Source organism: Oncorhynchus mykiss, chromosome 7, assembly GCF_057628025.1.
Source record: "Oncorhynchus mykiss isolate SJ-2025 chromosome 7, ASM5762802v1, whole genome shotgun sequence".
Taxonomy (NCBI): Eukaryota; Metazoa; Chordata; class Actinopteri; order Salmoniformes; family Salmonidae; genus Oncorhynchus; species Oncorhynchus mykiss.
Window position 1 is genome coordinate 83,879,745 of NC_143028.1, and position 17,162 is coordinate 83,896,906.

The 17,162-nt window shown below is 48.9% G+C and overlaps 1 protein-coding gene across 2 annotated transcripts in view; it reads left to right on the forward strand.

Annotated features, from left to right (window-relative positions):
- fam120a (family with sequence similarity 120 member A) overlaps window positions 1–17,162 on the forward strand; it is a 97,016-nt gene that overhangs the window by 7,063 nt on the left and 72,791 nt on the right. For both annotated transcript variants that reach the window (XM_090242157.1, XM_090242158.1), the window contains exons 2-7: window positions 5,336–5,582; window positions 6,384–6,466; window positions 9,890–10,018; window positions 11,161–11,251; window positions 14,677–14,798; window positions 16,135–16,460. In XM_090242157.1, the coding sequence (XP_090098283.1) occupies window positions 5,336–5,582; window positions 6,384–6,466; window positions 9,890–10,018; window positions 11,161–11,251; window positions 14,677–14,798; window positions 16,135–16,460 (998 nt within the window). The remainder of the gene's footprint in view (window positions 1–5,335; window positions 5,583–6,383; window positions 6,467–9,889; window positions 10,019–11,160; window positions 11,252–14,676; window positions 14,799–16,134; window positions 16,461–17,162) is intronic.

Here is a 17,162-nt window from a genome sequence, read left to right on the forward strand (position 1 = left end):
TACTTATCCCCCACTTTACCACCACCAAAGCACCCCTAGACCATCACATTGCCTCCACCAGACCATCACATTGCCTCCACCTCCCCCAGACCATCACATTGTCTCCACCTCCACCAGACCATCACATTGCCTCCACCTCCACCAGACCATCACATTGCCTCCACCTCCACCAGACCATCACATTGCCTCCACCTCCACTAGACCATCACATTGCCTCCACCTCCACCAGACCATCACATTGCCTCCACCTCCACCAGACCATCACATTGCCTCCACCTCCACCAGACCATCACATTGCCTCCACCAGACCATCACATTGCCTCCACCTCCACCAGACCATCACATTGCCTCCACCTCCCCCAGACCATCACATTGTCTCCACCTCCACCAGACCATCACATTGCCTCCACCTCCACCAGACCATCACATTGCCTCCACCTCCCCCAGACCATCACATTGCATCCACCTCCACCAGACCATCACATTGCCTCCACCTCCACCAGACCATCACATTGCCTCCACCAGACCATCACATTGCCTCCACCTCCACCAGACCATCACATTGCCTCCACCTCCACCAGACCATCACATTGCCTCCACCTCCCCCAGACCATCACATTGCCTCCACCTCCACCAGACCATCACATTGCCTCCACCTCCACCAGACCATCACATTGCCTCCACCAGACCATCACATTGCCTCCACCTCCACCAGACCATCACATTGCCTCCACCAGACCATCACATTGCTTCCACCAGACCATCACATTGCTTCCACCAGACCATCACATTGCTTCCACCAGACCATCACATTGCTTCCACCAGACCATCACATTGCCTCCACCAGACCATCACATTGCTTCCACCAGACCATCACATTGCTTCCACCAGACCATCACATTGCTTCCACCAGACCATCACATTGCTTCCACCAGACCATCACATTGCCTCCACCTCCACCAGACCATCACATTGCCTCCACCAGACCATCACATTGCCTCCACCAGACCATCACATTGCCTCCACCTCCCCCAGACCATCACATTGCCTCCACCTCCACCAGACCATCACATTGCCTCCACCAGACCATCACATTGCCTCCACCAGACCATCACATTGCTTCCACCAGACCATCACATTGCTTCCACCAGACCATCACATTGCTTCCACCAGACCATCACATTGCCTCCACCTCCAACAGACCATCACATTGCCTCCAACAGACCATCACATTGCCTCCACCAGACCATCACATTGCCTCCACCAGACCATCACATTGCCTCCACCTCCACCAGACCATCACATTGCCTCCACCAGACCATCACATTGCCTCCACCAGACCATCACATTGCCTCCACCTCCACCAGACCATCACATTGCCTCCACCAGACCATCACATTGCCTCCACCTCCACCAGACCATCACATTGCCTCCACCAGACCATCACATTGCCTCCACCAGACCATCACATTGCCTCCACCTCCACCAGACCATCACATTGCCTCCACCAGACCATCACATTGCCTCCACCTCCACCAGACCATCACATTGCCTCCACCTCCACCAGACCATCACATTGCCTCCACCAGACCATCACATTGCCTCCGCCTCCACCAGACCATCACATTGCCTCCACCTCCACCAGACCATCACATTGCCTCCACCTCCACCAGACCATCACATTGCCTCCACCAGACCATCACATTGCCTCCACCTCCACCAGACCATCACATTGCCTCCACCTCCACCAGACCATCACATTGCCTCCACCAGACCATCACATTGCCTCCACCAGACCATCACATTGCCTCCACCTCCACCAGACCATCACATTGCCTCCACCTCCACCAGACCATCACATTGCCTCCACCTCCACCAGACCATCACATTGCCTCCACCATGCTTGACAGATGGTGTTAAGCACTCCAATATCTTTTAATTTTTTCTGCGTCTCACGAATGCGCCTCAAACTTTGATTTGTCTGTCCATAACACTTTTTGCCAATCTTCCTCTGTCCAGTGTCTGTGTTCTTTTGCCCATCTTAATCTTTTATTTTTAATGGCCAGTCTGAGATATGGCTTTTTCTTTGCAACTCTCCCTTGAAGGCCAGCATCCCAGAGTCATCTCTTCACTGTTGACGTTGTGACTAGTGTTTTGTGGGTATTTAATGAAGCTGCCAGTTGAGGACTTGTGAGGCGTCTGTTTCTCAAACTAGACACACTAATGTACTTGTCCTCTTGCTCAGTTGTGCACCGCGGCCTCCCACTCCTCTTTCTATTCTGGTTAGAGACCGTTTGTGCTGTTCTGTGAAGGGAGTAGTACACAGCAATGTACCAGATCTTCAATTTCTTGGCAATTTCTCACATGGAATAGCCTTCATTTCTCAGAACAAGAATAGACTGACGAGTTTCAGAAGAAAGGTCTTTGTTTCTGGCCATTTTGAGCCTGTAATCAAACACACAAATGCTGATGCTCCAGATACTCAACTAGTCTACAGAAGACCAGTTTTATTGCTTCTTTAATCAGGACAACAGTTTTCAGCTGTGCTAACACAATTGCAAAAGGGTTTTCTAATGATCAATTAACCTTTAAAATTATAAACTTTGACTAGCTAACACAATGTGCCATTGGAACACAGGAGTGATTGTTGCTGATAATGGTGGTCTGTATGCCTATGTAGATATTCCATAAAAAATCAGCCATTTCCAGCCACAATAGTCATTTACAACATGAACAATGTCTACACTGTATTTCTGATCAATTTGATGTTATTTTAATGGACCAAAAATGTGATTTTCTTTCAAAAACAAAGACATTTCTAAGTGACCCTAAACTTTTGAACGGTGATGTGTATACACACACACACACACACATACAAATTAGTAGATTTGGCAATTTCAGCCACAATCTCCATAGCCATGCAATCTCCATAGACAAACATTGTAAGTAGAATGGCCTTACTGAAGAGCTCAGTGATTGTCAATGTGGCACCTTCATAGGATGCCACCTTTCCAACAAGTCAGTCAAGTTTCTGCCCTGCTAGAGCTGCCCCCGGTCAACTAAATCTTGTTATTGTGAAGTGAGAACATCTAGGTCAACAAGCTCACAGAATGGGACCGCGGAGTGGTAGGCCACGTAGGCTCACAGAATGGGACCGCGGAGTGGTAGGCCACGTAGGCTCACAGAATGGGACCGCGGAGTGGTAGGCCACGTAGGCTCACAGAATGGGACCGCGGAGTGGTAGGCCACGTAGGCTCACAGAATGGGACCGCGGAGTGGTAGGCCACGTAGGCTCACAGAATGGGACCGCGGAGTGGTAGGCCACGTAGGCTCACAGAATGGGACCGCGGAGTGGTAGGCCACGTAGGCTCACAGAATGGGACCGCGGAGTGGTAGGCCACGTAGGCTCACAGAATGGGACCGCGGAGTGGTAGGCCACGTAGGCTCACAGAATGGGACCGCGGAGTGGTAGGCCACGTAGGCTCACAGAATGGGACCGCGGAGTGGTAGGCCACGTAGGCTCACAGAATGGGACCGCGGAGTGGTAGGCCACGTAGGCTCACAGAATGGGACCGCGGAGTGGTAGGCCACGTAGGCTCACAGAATGGGACCGCGGAGTGGTAGGCCACGTAGGCTCACAGAATGGGACCGCGGAGTGGTAGGCCACGTAGGCTCACAGAATGGGACCGCGGAGTGGTAGGCCACGTAGGCTCACAGAATAGGACGCGGAGTGGTAGGCCACATAGGCTCACAGAATGGGACCGCGGAGTGGTAGGCCACGTAGGCTCACAGAATGGGACCGCGGAGTGGTAGGCCACGTAGGCTCACAGAATGGGACCGCGGAGTGGTAGGCCACGTAGGCTCACAGAATGGGACCGCGGAGTGGAAGGCCACGTAGGCTCACAGAATGGGACCGCGGAGTGGTAGGCCACGTAGGCTCACAGAATGGGACCGCGGAGTGGTAGGCCACGTAGGCTCACAGAATGGGACCGCGGAGTGGTAGGCCACGTAGGCTCACAGAATGGGACCGCGGAGTGGTAGGCCACGTAGGCTCACAGAATGGGACCGCGGAGTGGTAGGCCACGTAGGCTCACAGAATGGGACCGCGGAGTGGTCGGCCACGTAGGCTCACAGAATGGGACCGCGGAGTGGTAGGCCACGTAGGCTCACAGAATGGGACCGCGGAGTGGTAGGCCACGTAAGCTCACAGAATGGGACCGCGGAGTGGTAGGCCACGTAGGCTCACAGAATGGGACCGCGGAGTGGTAGGCCACGTAGGCTCACAGAATGGGACCGCGGAGTGGTAGGCCACGTAGGCTCACAGAATGGGACCGCGGAGTGGTCGGCCACGTAGGCTCACAGAATGGGACCGCGGAGTGGTAGGCCACGTAGGCTCACAGAATGGGACCGCGGAGTGGTAGGCCACGTAAGCTCACAGAATGAGACCGCGGAGTGTGTACAAATTGTCTGTCCTCGGTTGCGACATTCACTACTGACTTCCAAACTGACTCTGGAACCAACGTCAGCACAATAACTGTTTGTCAGGAGCTTCATGAAATGGGTTTCCATGGCCGAGCAGCCGCACACAAACCTAAGATCACCATGCGCAATGCTAAGCGTCGGCTGGAGTGGTGTTGGACACTGGGGCAGTGGAAATGCGTTGTCTGGAGTGATGAATCACGCTTCACCTTCTGGCAGTCCCGATGGGACAAATCTGGGTTTGGCTGATGCCAATGCATAGTGCCAAATGTTAAGTTTGGTGGAGGAGAATTAACGGTCTGCCCCACATAATCTTCAGTGATTTCGAAGAGAATCACCAGACCACAATCTGCTTTTATGAATACAGGGACGTGTCAATGTGTGCCTGTTGATGTTGGCAATGGTATTCTAGGGTCCACACTGTAATCGTACCATCGCTCGTGGATATAATTCACAACACTGACGAGTATTATAATACTTTGCCGACGCACTGTAGCCTCTGGGCTGCGGCAGTCATCCTGCCTGAATGTTCCTCGCTCTACCCAGACTACTGATAGTACTATGTCAGTATGTGGTCCTAGCTCAGTTGGTAGAGCAATAGCGGTTGCAACTCCATGATGTAAAACCAATGCACGGATCATCGCTCATGGATATAGCCTAATGCGAGTCGCTTTCGATAAAGCCGTCTGCTAAATGGTATATGCTATTATATATTATTATTATTGTGTTTAGACTTGTCTCTAATTTGAACTGGGCTGCCTGTGAGTGTTGTGAGGTTGGAGGTGGTATCGCTATGCATGGTTAGGGTTAGTGTGTGGTGTTAGTAACAGTATAATGTGTGTGTGTGTGTTTCCAGGTTGTCCAGAGTATCGAGGATCATCACTTGGAGGTGATATCTCTGTGCAGGGAGAACGGGTTCCACGGCCTGGTGGCGTACGACTCAGACTATGCGCTGTGTAACATCCCCTACTACTTCTCTGCCCACGCCCTGAAACTGAGTCGCAACGGGAAGAGCCTGACCACCTCCCAGTACCTGATGCATGAAGTGGCCAAACAACTGGACCTCAACCCCAACCGCTTCGTTATCTTCGCTTCACTTTTAGGTGGGTTGGTAACAGAGCTAACGTGTAGGTAGGTCGCTAACTAACATCACTTTAGGTGAGTTGGTAACAGAGCTAACGTGTAGGTAGGTCGCTAACTAACATCACTTTAGGTGAGTTGGTAGCAGAGCTAACGTGTAGGTAGGTCGCTAACTAACATCACTTTAGGTGAGTTGGTAACAGAGCTAACGTCAGTTAGCGACCTACCTACACATCACTTTAGGTGAGTTGGTAACAGAGCTAACGTGTAGGTAGGTCGCTAACTAACATCACTTTAGGTGAGTTGGTAACAGAGCTAACGTGTAGGTAGGTTGCTAACTAACATCACTTTAGGTGAGTTGGTAACAGAGCTAACGTGTAGGTAGGTCGCTAACTAACATCACTTTAGGTGAGTTGGTAACAGCTAACATGTAGGTAGGTTGCTAACTAACACCACTTTAGGTGAGTTGGTAACCGCTAACTAACATCACTTTAGGTGGGTTGGTAACATAGAGCTAATGTGTAGGTAGGTCGCTAACTAACATCACTTTAGGTGGGTTGGTAACAGAGCTAATGTGTAGGTAGGTCGCTAACTAACATCACTTTAGGTGGGTTGGTAACAGAGCTAATGTGTAGGTAGTTCGCTAACTAACATCACTTTTATGTAGGTTGGTAACATCACTTCTAAGAAGGAAGGTAACTTTTGGGTCGGTTTGCCAGACTCAGATAAAGCCTATTGATTGCTAACATAGAGATTTAGTGTCACTGCTAAGTCAGTGCTAATTCTGTTAGCCTCATGATGTCATGTAAACTGTCCTGCTTCAGGTAACCACATACTGCCCGATGAAGACTTGGCTGCCTTTCACTGGAGTCTCCTGGGTCCAGAGCATCCGCTAGCATCGCTCAAGGTAAACTAACTTGACGGTCAATGTAGTCCCCGGGAATCTGTTACATGCTGACCAAACCGTGTTGATTTTGTACCACCACACCAGACACGATCACCACACGCCGGTTGAAATATCAAAACAAACTCTGAACCAATTATATTAATTTGGAGACAGGTCGAAAAGCATTAAACATTTATGGAAATGTAGCTAGTTAGCTTGCTGTTACTAGCTAATTTGTCCTGGGATATCAATTTTGGGTTGTTATTTTACCTGAAATGCATGGTGTGGTCATTATGTTAGTCCCAGTAGCAGCTGGGGTATGTGAAAATTATTGAAATTATAAATTAAAATATTATAAATGTCTGTTGGATGTTATCTGTTCAAACTGTTGTTGACTAGTTAACATGTGACCAAAACAAAAAATGTATTCTCAAATTAAAGCATAAACACATATACAGTAGTTGCAATAAAGTCTAAACAACCCAATTTAATGAAGCATTTCATTGGTGCCTTGAATGTGTCCTCTGGTGTGACATCACCGTCGGGCAGCAGGTAGCCTAGTGGTTTTGGGGGGGTTCGGCCAGTAACCGAAAGGTTGCTGGATCAAATCCCCGAGCTGACAAGGTAAAACATCTGTCGTTCTGCCCCTGAACAAGGCAGTAGGACGTTATGTCACACAGATGGACACAACAGGCAGTCAAATTTGACAGTTAAAACAGAATTAATGACACTTTCCGAAGTTTTCTGACCACTGTAAAAAATGTTTTTAAACATCAGTAATCGATCCTCATTAAACGATTTGAAGTGTACTTATTCCAATGACAGGGTGCCTTTCTTCGATATAATAACTGTTTCTCAGGCTCGCTCTGGAATGGCTTTGGGGATGATCAGTGAGATATACCTACTGGAACGTGTGCTACGGGTGGGTGTTGTTATCGTGTTTCTCAGGCTCGCTCTGGAATCGAACCCGTGATTTTCCGTTACTCGGCGGCAGGTAGCCTAGTGGTTAGAGTGTAGAGGCGGCAGGTAAGCTAGTGGTTAGAGTGTAGGGGCCGCAGGTAGCCTAGTAGTTAGTGTTGGGCCAGTAACCGGAAGATTGCTAGAACAAACCCCCGAGCGGACAAGGTACAAATCTGTCGTTCTGCCCTGAACAAGGCAGTTAACCCACTGTTCCTAGACCCTCATTGTAAATAAGAATTTGTTCTTAACTGACTTGCCTGGTTAAATAAAGGTTAAAAAAGAAACTACCATTGAAAGTTGATAGGGCAGACATTCAAATGAGAGACGCCAGTTGCCAGGAGAGTCAGTAAAAGCGTCATCCGAATGCACCCTGTATGTGTTTTGAGTCAGAAAAATGCACCTTCCCATTAGCCATGACTGGCAGAGATAATTGCAAGTTTGTTAGCTAGCGAACGTGAGCTTGCTGGCTCACTAGCAAACTAATGTATGAGTTGGGATTATGGTTCATTGTTTAGCTAGCTAGCTACATGTCTAAACAAAAGATTCCACTTCACCAGATGATAACATGACCCATCAAGTTAGCCAGGTGTGTCTGAGGGTGATTACAGCCATCTATTGTATTTCATGAACATGTCTAGACAATAGTGACCCATCCACTTAGCTAGATGTGACTGGGGGTTGATTATTTCATGAACAGGTGTACACGTCTAGACAATAGTGACCCATCCACTTAGCTAGATGTGACTGGGGGTTGATTATTTCATGAACAGGTGTACACGTCTAGACAATAGTGACCCATCCACTTAGCTAGATGTGTCTGGGGGTTGATTATTTCATGAACAGGTGTACACGTCTAGACAATAGTGACCCATCCACTTAGCTAGATGTGACTGGGGGTTGATTATTTCATGAACAGGTGTACACGTCTAGACAATAGTGACCCATCCACATAGCTAGATGTGACTGGGGGTTGATTATTTCATGAACAGGTGTACACGTCTAGACAATAGTGACCCATCCACTTAGCTAGATGTGACTGGGGGTTGATTATTTCATGAACAGGTGTACACGTCTAGACAATAGTGACCCATCCACTTAGCTAGATGTGACTGGGGGTTGATTATTTCATGAACAGGTGTACACGTCTAGACAATAGTGACCCATCCACTTAGCTAGATGTGACTGGGGGTTGATTATTTCATGAACAGGTGTACACGTCTAGACAATTGTGACCCATCCACTTAGCTAGATGTGACTGGGGGTTGATTATTTCATGAACAGGTGTACACGTCTAGACAATAGTGACCCATCCACTTAGCTAGATGTGACTGGGGGTTGATTATTTCATGAACAGGTGTACACGTCTAGACAATAGTGACCCATCCACTTAGCTAGATGTGTCTGGGGGTTATAGCGTTTCCTTCACATGACCCATCAATTTATTCAAGTGTGTCGGGTAAGCGTCATCTAATAAATATAAAATATTTGTATCTGGACACATTCTATTTTTGATATTGATACTGTGCAAATAACCATTTCACTGTACCGTTTACACCTTCTGTATCCTGTGCATGTGACAAATAAACATATATTTTTATTTGATATACTGTGTGTTTACCAGAGACTATGATGTGAAGATCAACATGACCTGCATCAAAATCAGATAAGGATATAGGCCAAAGATAAAGGTTATTTTTACCTGGAGTTTTTCCTTATTATCAAATTTTTAAAATAATTTTTAGTCTTAATCTTTGGTTGTTTACTAAGCTACTCACTGTGTTTAAAACATGGCCTCACATGTGAATCCTTAAAGAGATGGGTGGGGCTAAGGCTTAAGAGGGTGTGAACGAATGGGTGTAGACAAAGAAGCGCTCTCCAGTAGGTACCAAAACATTCAAGGGCCATTTTCTCAAAAGTGGGTTTACAAGTTTATCAACTTTCAAATCACAATTACTTTCCCATTGTTCCTCAAATGCAGTGTATGATATACAATTTTCTAGCTCCGAGTCTCTACTTTATTCCAATGAAAAAAACTATTTCAAATTTTACCACAACATCTTATTGTTAATAGTAAGCATTCCATTTCCCCACAACATGTTTTCATTGCTTTTTATACTTCAATTGTAAAATTATTTTCATGTAAGAATTCAAAAGACGTCACACCAAAGGACTAATTAACTGATCCATTTTATGGCAGAGAAGATACATATTTCTGATAAAGCTTATTATTTTCACACTGTGTGATCCAGCTATGTCTTCTGTACGTCCTCATTCCAAGAGCAAGTGCTCCCGCCGTGTGACGTGGTGATCAAGGCTGTCTCTAAACTCTGACCTCTAGGTGCGCGCCCACCAGCTAGTGCTCCCGCCGTGTGACGCGGTGATCAAGGCTGTCTCTAACCTCTGACCTCTAGGTGCGCGCCCACCAGCTAGTGCTCCTGCGGTGTAGAGTGGTGATCAAGGCTGTCTCTAACCTCTGACCTCTAGGTGCGCGCCCACCAGCTAGTGCTCCCGCCGTGTGACGTGGTGATCAAGGCAGTGGCTGACTACGTTCGAAACATGACGGACTTCAGCGACCTGGAGGCCATCGCTAACGACATCTTCAGACACTCACAGGTACTCGCAGACATCTTCAGACACTCACAGATACAGAACACCTGTCAGGGCTATATTGAGGTACATGCATCACCTAGCAGGGTCTTCAAACATTCACAGGTACATTACTGGAGGGACGAGATATCAGGACTATTTAAGAACCTTTTGTGTTGATTTATTGCTTTTGACTGAGTAACATGGCTGTTTCTTATTCTAGTCCAGTTCAACATGGCTGTTTCTTATTCCAGTCCAGTTCAACATGGCTGTTTCTTATTCCAGTCCAGTTTAACGTGGCTGTTTCCTAGTCCAGTTTAACGTGACTGTTTCTTATTCCAGTCCAGTTTAACGTGGCTGTTTCTTATTCCATTCCAGTTTAACGTGACTGTTTCTTATTCCAGTCCAGTTGAACATGGCTGTTTCTTTTTCCAGTCCAGTTTAACGTGGCTGTTTCTTATTCCAGTCCAGTTTAACGTGACTGTTTCTTATTCCAGTCCAGTTTAACATGGCTGTTTCTTATTCCAGTCCAGTTCAACATGGCTGTTTCTTATTCCAGTCCAGTTTAACGTGGCTGTTTCCTAGTCCAGTTTAACGTGACTGTTTCTTATTCCAGTCCAGTTTAACGTGGCTGTTTCTTATTCCAGTCCAGTTTAACGTGACTGTTTCTTATTCCAGTCCAGTTTAACATGACTGTTTCTTATTCCAGTCCAGTTTAACGTGACTGTTTCTTTTTCCAGTCCATTTTAACATGACTGTTTCTTATTCCAGTCCAGTTTAACATGACTGTTTCTTATTCCAGTCCAGTTTAACGTGACTGTTTCTTATTCCAGTCCAGTTTAACGCGACTGTTTCTTATTCCATTCCAGTTTAACGTGACTGTTTCTTATTCCAGTCCAGTTGAACATGGCTGTTTCTTTTTCCAGTCCAGTTTAACGTGGCTGTTTCTTATTCCAGTCCAGTTTAACATGGCTATTTCTTATTCCAGTCCATTTTAACATGACTGTTTCTTATTCCAGTCCAGTTTAACATGACTGTTTCTTATTCCAGTCCAGTTTAACGTGACTGTTTCTTATTCCAGTTCAGTTTAACATGGCTGTTTCTTATTCCAGTTTAACATGGATGTTTCTTATTCCAGTCCAGTTTAACGTGACTGTTTCTTATTCCAGTCCAGGACCGATGACAAAGTTGTCCGCTTTAAGAAAGCAGTGGAGTACTACTCAGCAGCCAGCAAGTCTCAACACTTCTCACCTTACCAAGGTAAGTTCACCCACCTCACCTTCTCTCTGTAGCCCAGTAGACTGAGGCAGAGAGAGACCTGAGGCAGAGAGAGACCTGAGGCAGAGAGAGACCTGAGGCAGAGAGAGACCTGAGGCAGAGAGAGACCTGAGGCAGAGAGAGACCTGAGGCAGAGAGCCAACTAGCAGAGTAGCTCTGTGATGTGAGAGATTCTCCCACTCTCCCAGGCATTGTGTGCACTCTGGAATGGCTGCTATTCCCTTTGCATACAAATAGGCTCCTTTAGAAAGGCTTCTTGCATTGTGGCCCCAGTCGGCTTGTTGGAACTTTGTAAAAACTTGTCTATCCCTCCACACTGACCTGAAGCAGACTGGTCTAACTCCACACTGACCTGAAGCAGACTGGTCTGACTCCACACTGACCCGAAGCAGACTGGTCTAACTCCACACTGGCCCGAAGCAGACTGGTCTAACTCCACACTGGCCCGAAGCAGACTGGTCTAACTCCACCCTGACCTGAAGCAGACTGGTCTAACTCCACACTGACCTGAAGCAGACTGGTCTAACTCCACACTGACCTGAAGCAGACTGGTCTAACTCCAAACTGACCTGAAGCAGACTGGTCTAACTCCACACTGACCTGAAGCAGACTGGTCTAACTCCACACTGACCTGAAGCAGACTGGTCTAACTCCACACTGACCTGAAGCAGACTGGTCTAACTCCACACTGACCTGAAGCAGACTGGTCTAACTCCACACTGACCCGAAGCAGACTGGTCTGACTCCACACTGACCCGAAGCAGACTGGTCTGACTCCACACTGACCCGAAGCAGACTGGTCTAACTCCACACTGACCCGAAGCAGACTGGTCTAACTCCACACTGGCCCGAAGCAGACTGGTCTGACTCCACACTGACCTGAAGCAGACTGGTCTAGCTCGTCCGTCCCTCCACACTGACCCGAAGCAGACTGGTCTGACTCCACACTGACCCGAAGCAGACTGGTCTAACTCCACACTGACCCGAAGCAGACTGGTCTAACTCCACACTGGCCCGAAGCAGACTGGTCTGACTCCACACTGACCTGAAGCAGACTGGTCTAGCTCGTCCGTCCCTCCACACTGGCCCGAAGCAGACTGGTCTAGCTCGTCCGTCCCTCCACACTGGCCCGAAGCAGACTGGTCTAACTCCACACTGACCTGAAGCAGACTGGTCTAGCTTGTCCGTCCCTCCACACTGGCCCGAAGCAGACTGGTCTAGCTCGTCCATCCCTCCACACTGGCCCGAAGCAGACTGGTCTAGCTCGTCTGTCCCTCCACACTGGCCAGAAGCAGACTGGTCTAACTCCACACTGGCATGAAGCAGACTGGTCTGACTCGTCCGTCCCTCCACACTGGCCCGAAGCAGACTGGTCTAACTCCACACTGACCCGAAGCAGACTGGTCTAACTCCACACTGACCTGAAGCAGACTGGTCTAACTCGTCCGTCCCTCCACACTGGCCCGAAGCAGACTGGTCTAACTCCACACTGACCCGAAGCAGACTGGTCTAACTCCACACTGACCCGAAGCAGACTGGTCTGACTCCACACTGACCCGAAGCAGACTGGTCTGACTCCACACTGACTCGAAGCAGACTGGTCTGACTCCACACTGACCCGAAGCAGACTGGTCTGACTCCACACTGACCCGAAGCAGACTGGTCTAGCTCGTCCATCCCTCCACACTGGCCCGAAGCAGACTGGTCTAACTCCACACTGACCTGAAGCAGACTGGTCTAGCTCGTCCATCCCTCCACTCTGGCCCGAAGCAGACTGGTCTAGCTCGTCCGTCCCTCCACACTGGCCCGAAGCAGACTGGTCTAGCTCGTCCGTCCCTCCACACTGGCCCGAAGCAGACTGGTCTAACTCCACACTGGCCCGAAGCAGACTGGTCTGACTCGTCTGTCCCTCCACACTGGCCCGAAGCAGACTGGTCTAACTCCACACTGGCCCGAAGCAGACTGGTCTAACTCCACACTGACCCGAAGCAGACTGGTCTAACTCGTCCGTCCCTCCACACTGGCCCGAAGCAGACTGGTCTAGCTCGTCCGTCCCTCCACACTGGCCCGAAGCAGACTGGTCTGACTCCACACTGACCCAAAGCAGACTGGTCTAACTCCACACTGACCTGAAGCAGACTGGTCTAGCTCGTCCATCCCTCCACACTGACCCGAAGCAGACTGGTCTGACTCTACACTGACCCGAAGCAGACTGGTCTGACTCCACACTGACCCGAAGCAGACTGGTCTGACTCCACACTGACCCGAAGCAGACTGGTCTAACTCCACACTGACCCGAAGCAGACTGGTCTAACTCCACACTGACCTGAAGCAGACTGGTCTAGCTCGTCCATCCCTCCACTCTGGCCCGAAGCAGACTGGTCTAGCTCTTCCGTCCCTCCACACTGGCCCGAAGCAGACTGGTCTAGCTCTTCCGTCCCTCCACACTGGCCCGAAGCAGACTGGTCTAGCTCGTCCGTCCCTCCACACTGGCCCGAAGCAGACTGGTCTAACTCCACACTGACCCGAAGCAGACTGGTCTAACTCGTCCGTCCCTCCACACTGGCCCGAAGCAGACTGGTCTAGCTCGTCCGTCCCTCCACACTGGCCCGAAGCAGACTGGTCTAGCTCGTCCGTCCCTCCACACTGGCCCGAAGCAGACTGGTCTAACTCCACACTGGCCCGAAGCAGACTGGTCTAGCTCGTCCGTCCCTCCTCACTGACCTGAAGCAGACTGGTCTAACTCCACACTGGCCTGAAGCAGACTGGTCTAGCTCGTCCATCCCTCCACACTGGCCCGAAGCAGACTGGTCTGACTCCACACTGACCCGAAGCAGACTGGTCTGACTCTACACTGACCCGAAGCAGACTGGTCTGACTCCACACTGGCCCGAAGCAGACTGGTCTAGCTCGTCCGTCCCTCCACACTGGCCCGAAGCAGACTGGTCTAGCTCGTCCGTCCCTCCACACTGGCCCAAAGCAGACTGGTCTAGCTCGTCCATCCCTCCACACTGACCCGAAGCAGACTGGTCTGACTCCACACTGACCCGAAGCAGACTGGTCTAGCTCGTCCGTCCCTCCACACTGACCTGAAGCAGACTGGTCTAACTCCACACTGACCTGAAGCAGACTAATTATTAATGAATGAGACTCCGGTTGAAACTGAATGGTTCATCTGTCAGACCTTTTAACAGGTTTAACTGAACTGAAAGGACCCGTGTAGAACCTCACATGACCACAGAAAAATGTTCAAGCTCTCCATGTGCTGTTTTAAATGTCAAATGTAGTTGAGTTACACTGCTGTGTTAAGCTGTATGATCGTCTGTGTGTGTGTGTGTGCTCGCCCTTCTCCCTTCCTGTCAGTGTGTGTGTGTTACGCTGTATTAAGTGTGTGTTTCCCCCACCAGTTGGACCAAACCAGACAGGAGGACCTGTAGTTTCTTCAGTAGCAGCAGTTCTGTCACACTACGCAGCTCTAGCTCCGCTGCCTCAGACGCTCAACATTCCTCCCCTGTCGGGGAAACCTGGGGTGAGACTGGCTGGGGGAGAGGAACCTCGTTTTGACCAGGACCTAAACAAACCTCTTAATTAGCTCAAGAGTGGCACACTGTTCTTGGCGACACACTCTAAACATGCTCTTAGCTCATAGATACTCACCCAAGCATGTGGTGTATAAACATGTTATGTGTAGTTATACTGTAGCGGTATTTATTAGAGAGGGGTAAAGAAAGATTTTGTTGGGGCGCCAGGCAGGTATTAACCATGCCGAAAGGAAAAGAGTAGAATAGAGAGAGTACCACTACCAGACCCACACACATCAGCAGAAGAGACTGCCTAGAGGGTAGCCTGTTTACCAGATAGCCAGTGGAGAGAAAAGAGAATACACACCATATAAAACACACATCACAGCACAGGGGTAACCCAAACAAGAATACCTCATACAATAATACTAATACTAATAATGGCAGAGCAATTCAACAGCAACTTCATACAAGAACGAACCCAGTCATAAACATAGGATTTGCTATAATCTGTATTATTTTCTAGTGGATGAGTGCAGAGGGTATGAATGTGGGGGGTGTTCATCGACACAACAAAGGCCTTAAAAATGTCCAGTCTTCTCGGCCACATGTCATTAGTACATCTCAATACAGTTCACATAACAATACACAACTTGCAAGCAACCTCCCTTTTAACTAAAATGTCCAAATACTTCTGGCAGGGCAATAATAGTCCAGCTCTAATGAACTTCAATGGGAAGTGCATTGGAAAAATAGAGAGTCTGTTGCAGGGTAAAGCACTGGAACGATAGAGGGAAGAGAAAAAGAGAAAGAGAACAAGAGAGATCTTAGCTGTGGTCTTCAGGTGTACTGTCTGACTGTCCGATGGTTTGTTGGTTTGTATGTTAAAGCTTCGCAACAATGTTGCTACTAATCCATGCGATCCATAACGGGCGCGGTCCCAAACGAAAACAACCACGACCTAGAGCGATTACACCGATGATTGAGTTAAACACTCTATAAACTACACACGCTGAAAACAAACAAAACTTCTGCAGCACAGCACACACAATCAAACTGTCGCGCCACCAAAGAGCCCCTCCCCAAAGAGCCCCTCCCCAAAGAGCCCCTCCCCAAAGAGCCCCTCCCCAAAGAGCTGAACGAGCTCTCTTTATTTCCTCCTTCCTTACTGCTCATGCGCTCCTAAAGTGGCAGTGCACGGTGAAGGCTCTGTGCAGATTTCGCCACAATACTTTCATTAGAGGCCAAACATGTCATACAATCTTGCTATCTAACAGTTAAAAACAAACCTTTTAGAGAAAGCTAATGTTGTTGAGATGAGGCTAACATGTTGTTTATCTCCAGGTCCAGCCTGTCTACACAGCCCCCCCGGTCGTAGAGCCTGGCCCGGGGACTGGGGCTAATGCAGGTCCTGGTGGTGACCCTGGTCTCAGTCCTGGTACTTGTGGTTCTGGTCTGGCTGTGGAGGCAGCGGTGGGGAAGACCCTGGCAGAGCAGGTCCCAAGCAGCTTCAGCAACATTCCTCCTAAAGAGAAGCACACGCCGCTTTACGAGAGGTCTTCTCCCATCAACCCCTCTTTTCCCCCGGGGGGCACGGCCGCCACCAGCCCCTCCTCCTCCTCTTCCACCACCTCCTCAGAGAACGAGGACAACGCAGGCTTCACTGCCAAGTAGGTTTTGTTATAGTACCTATTACATTACCTACTGCCATGTCAGTGCTGTTACGTTTACCTTGCCAGGTCGGTTCCGTTACACTGCCTGTTGCCAGGTCGGTTCCGTTACACTGCCTGTTGCCAGGTCGGTTCCGTTACACTGCCTGTTGCCAGGTCGGTTCCGTTACACTGCCTGTTGCCAGGTCGGTTTCGTTACACTGCCTGTTGCCAGGTCGGTTCCGTTACACTGCCTGTTGTCAGGTCGGTTCCTTTACACTGCCCGTTGCCAGGTCGGTTCCGTTACACTGCATGTTGAGCACTGCCAAGTTTAACACTAGAACCGCTAGGTCTCGACCGACCACCCCTTCAAGCTAATGAGCAGTCATTCTGAATGCTACATTCTAACAGTGTGATTAATGCATTTAACATCACTAAAATAATAATTTGATAGTGTTTAGGAAGGTCTTAGGTAACATTAGAAATGAAAATACATACTAGAATGTTCATTAGCTGATCTGTAGGCTATATCTAAAAACACAAACAGTAACATATTTTTTACAAGAGAACGACTGATAATTGGCCGAGCCGATATATTAGGTTTATTTTGGCCCTTCGCTGTCGGCTTTGACGACTAGTTCCTCTACATAGCCAGCCGCCACTCACCACCTGAGCCATGAGCACTGCAGCTAGCTAGCTAGCTCATTCTCCAACAGAAAGGTA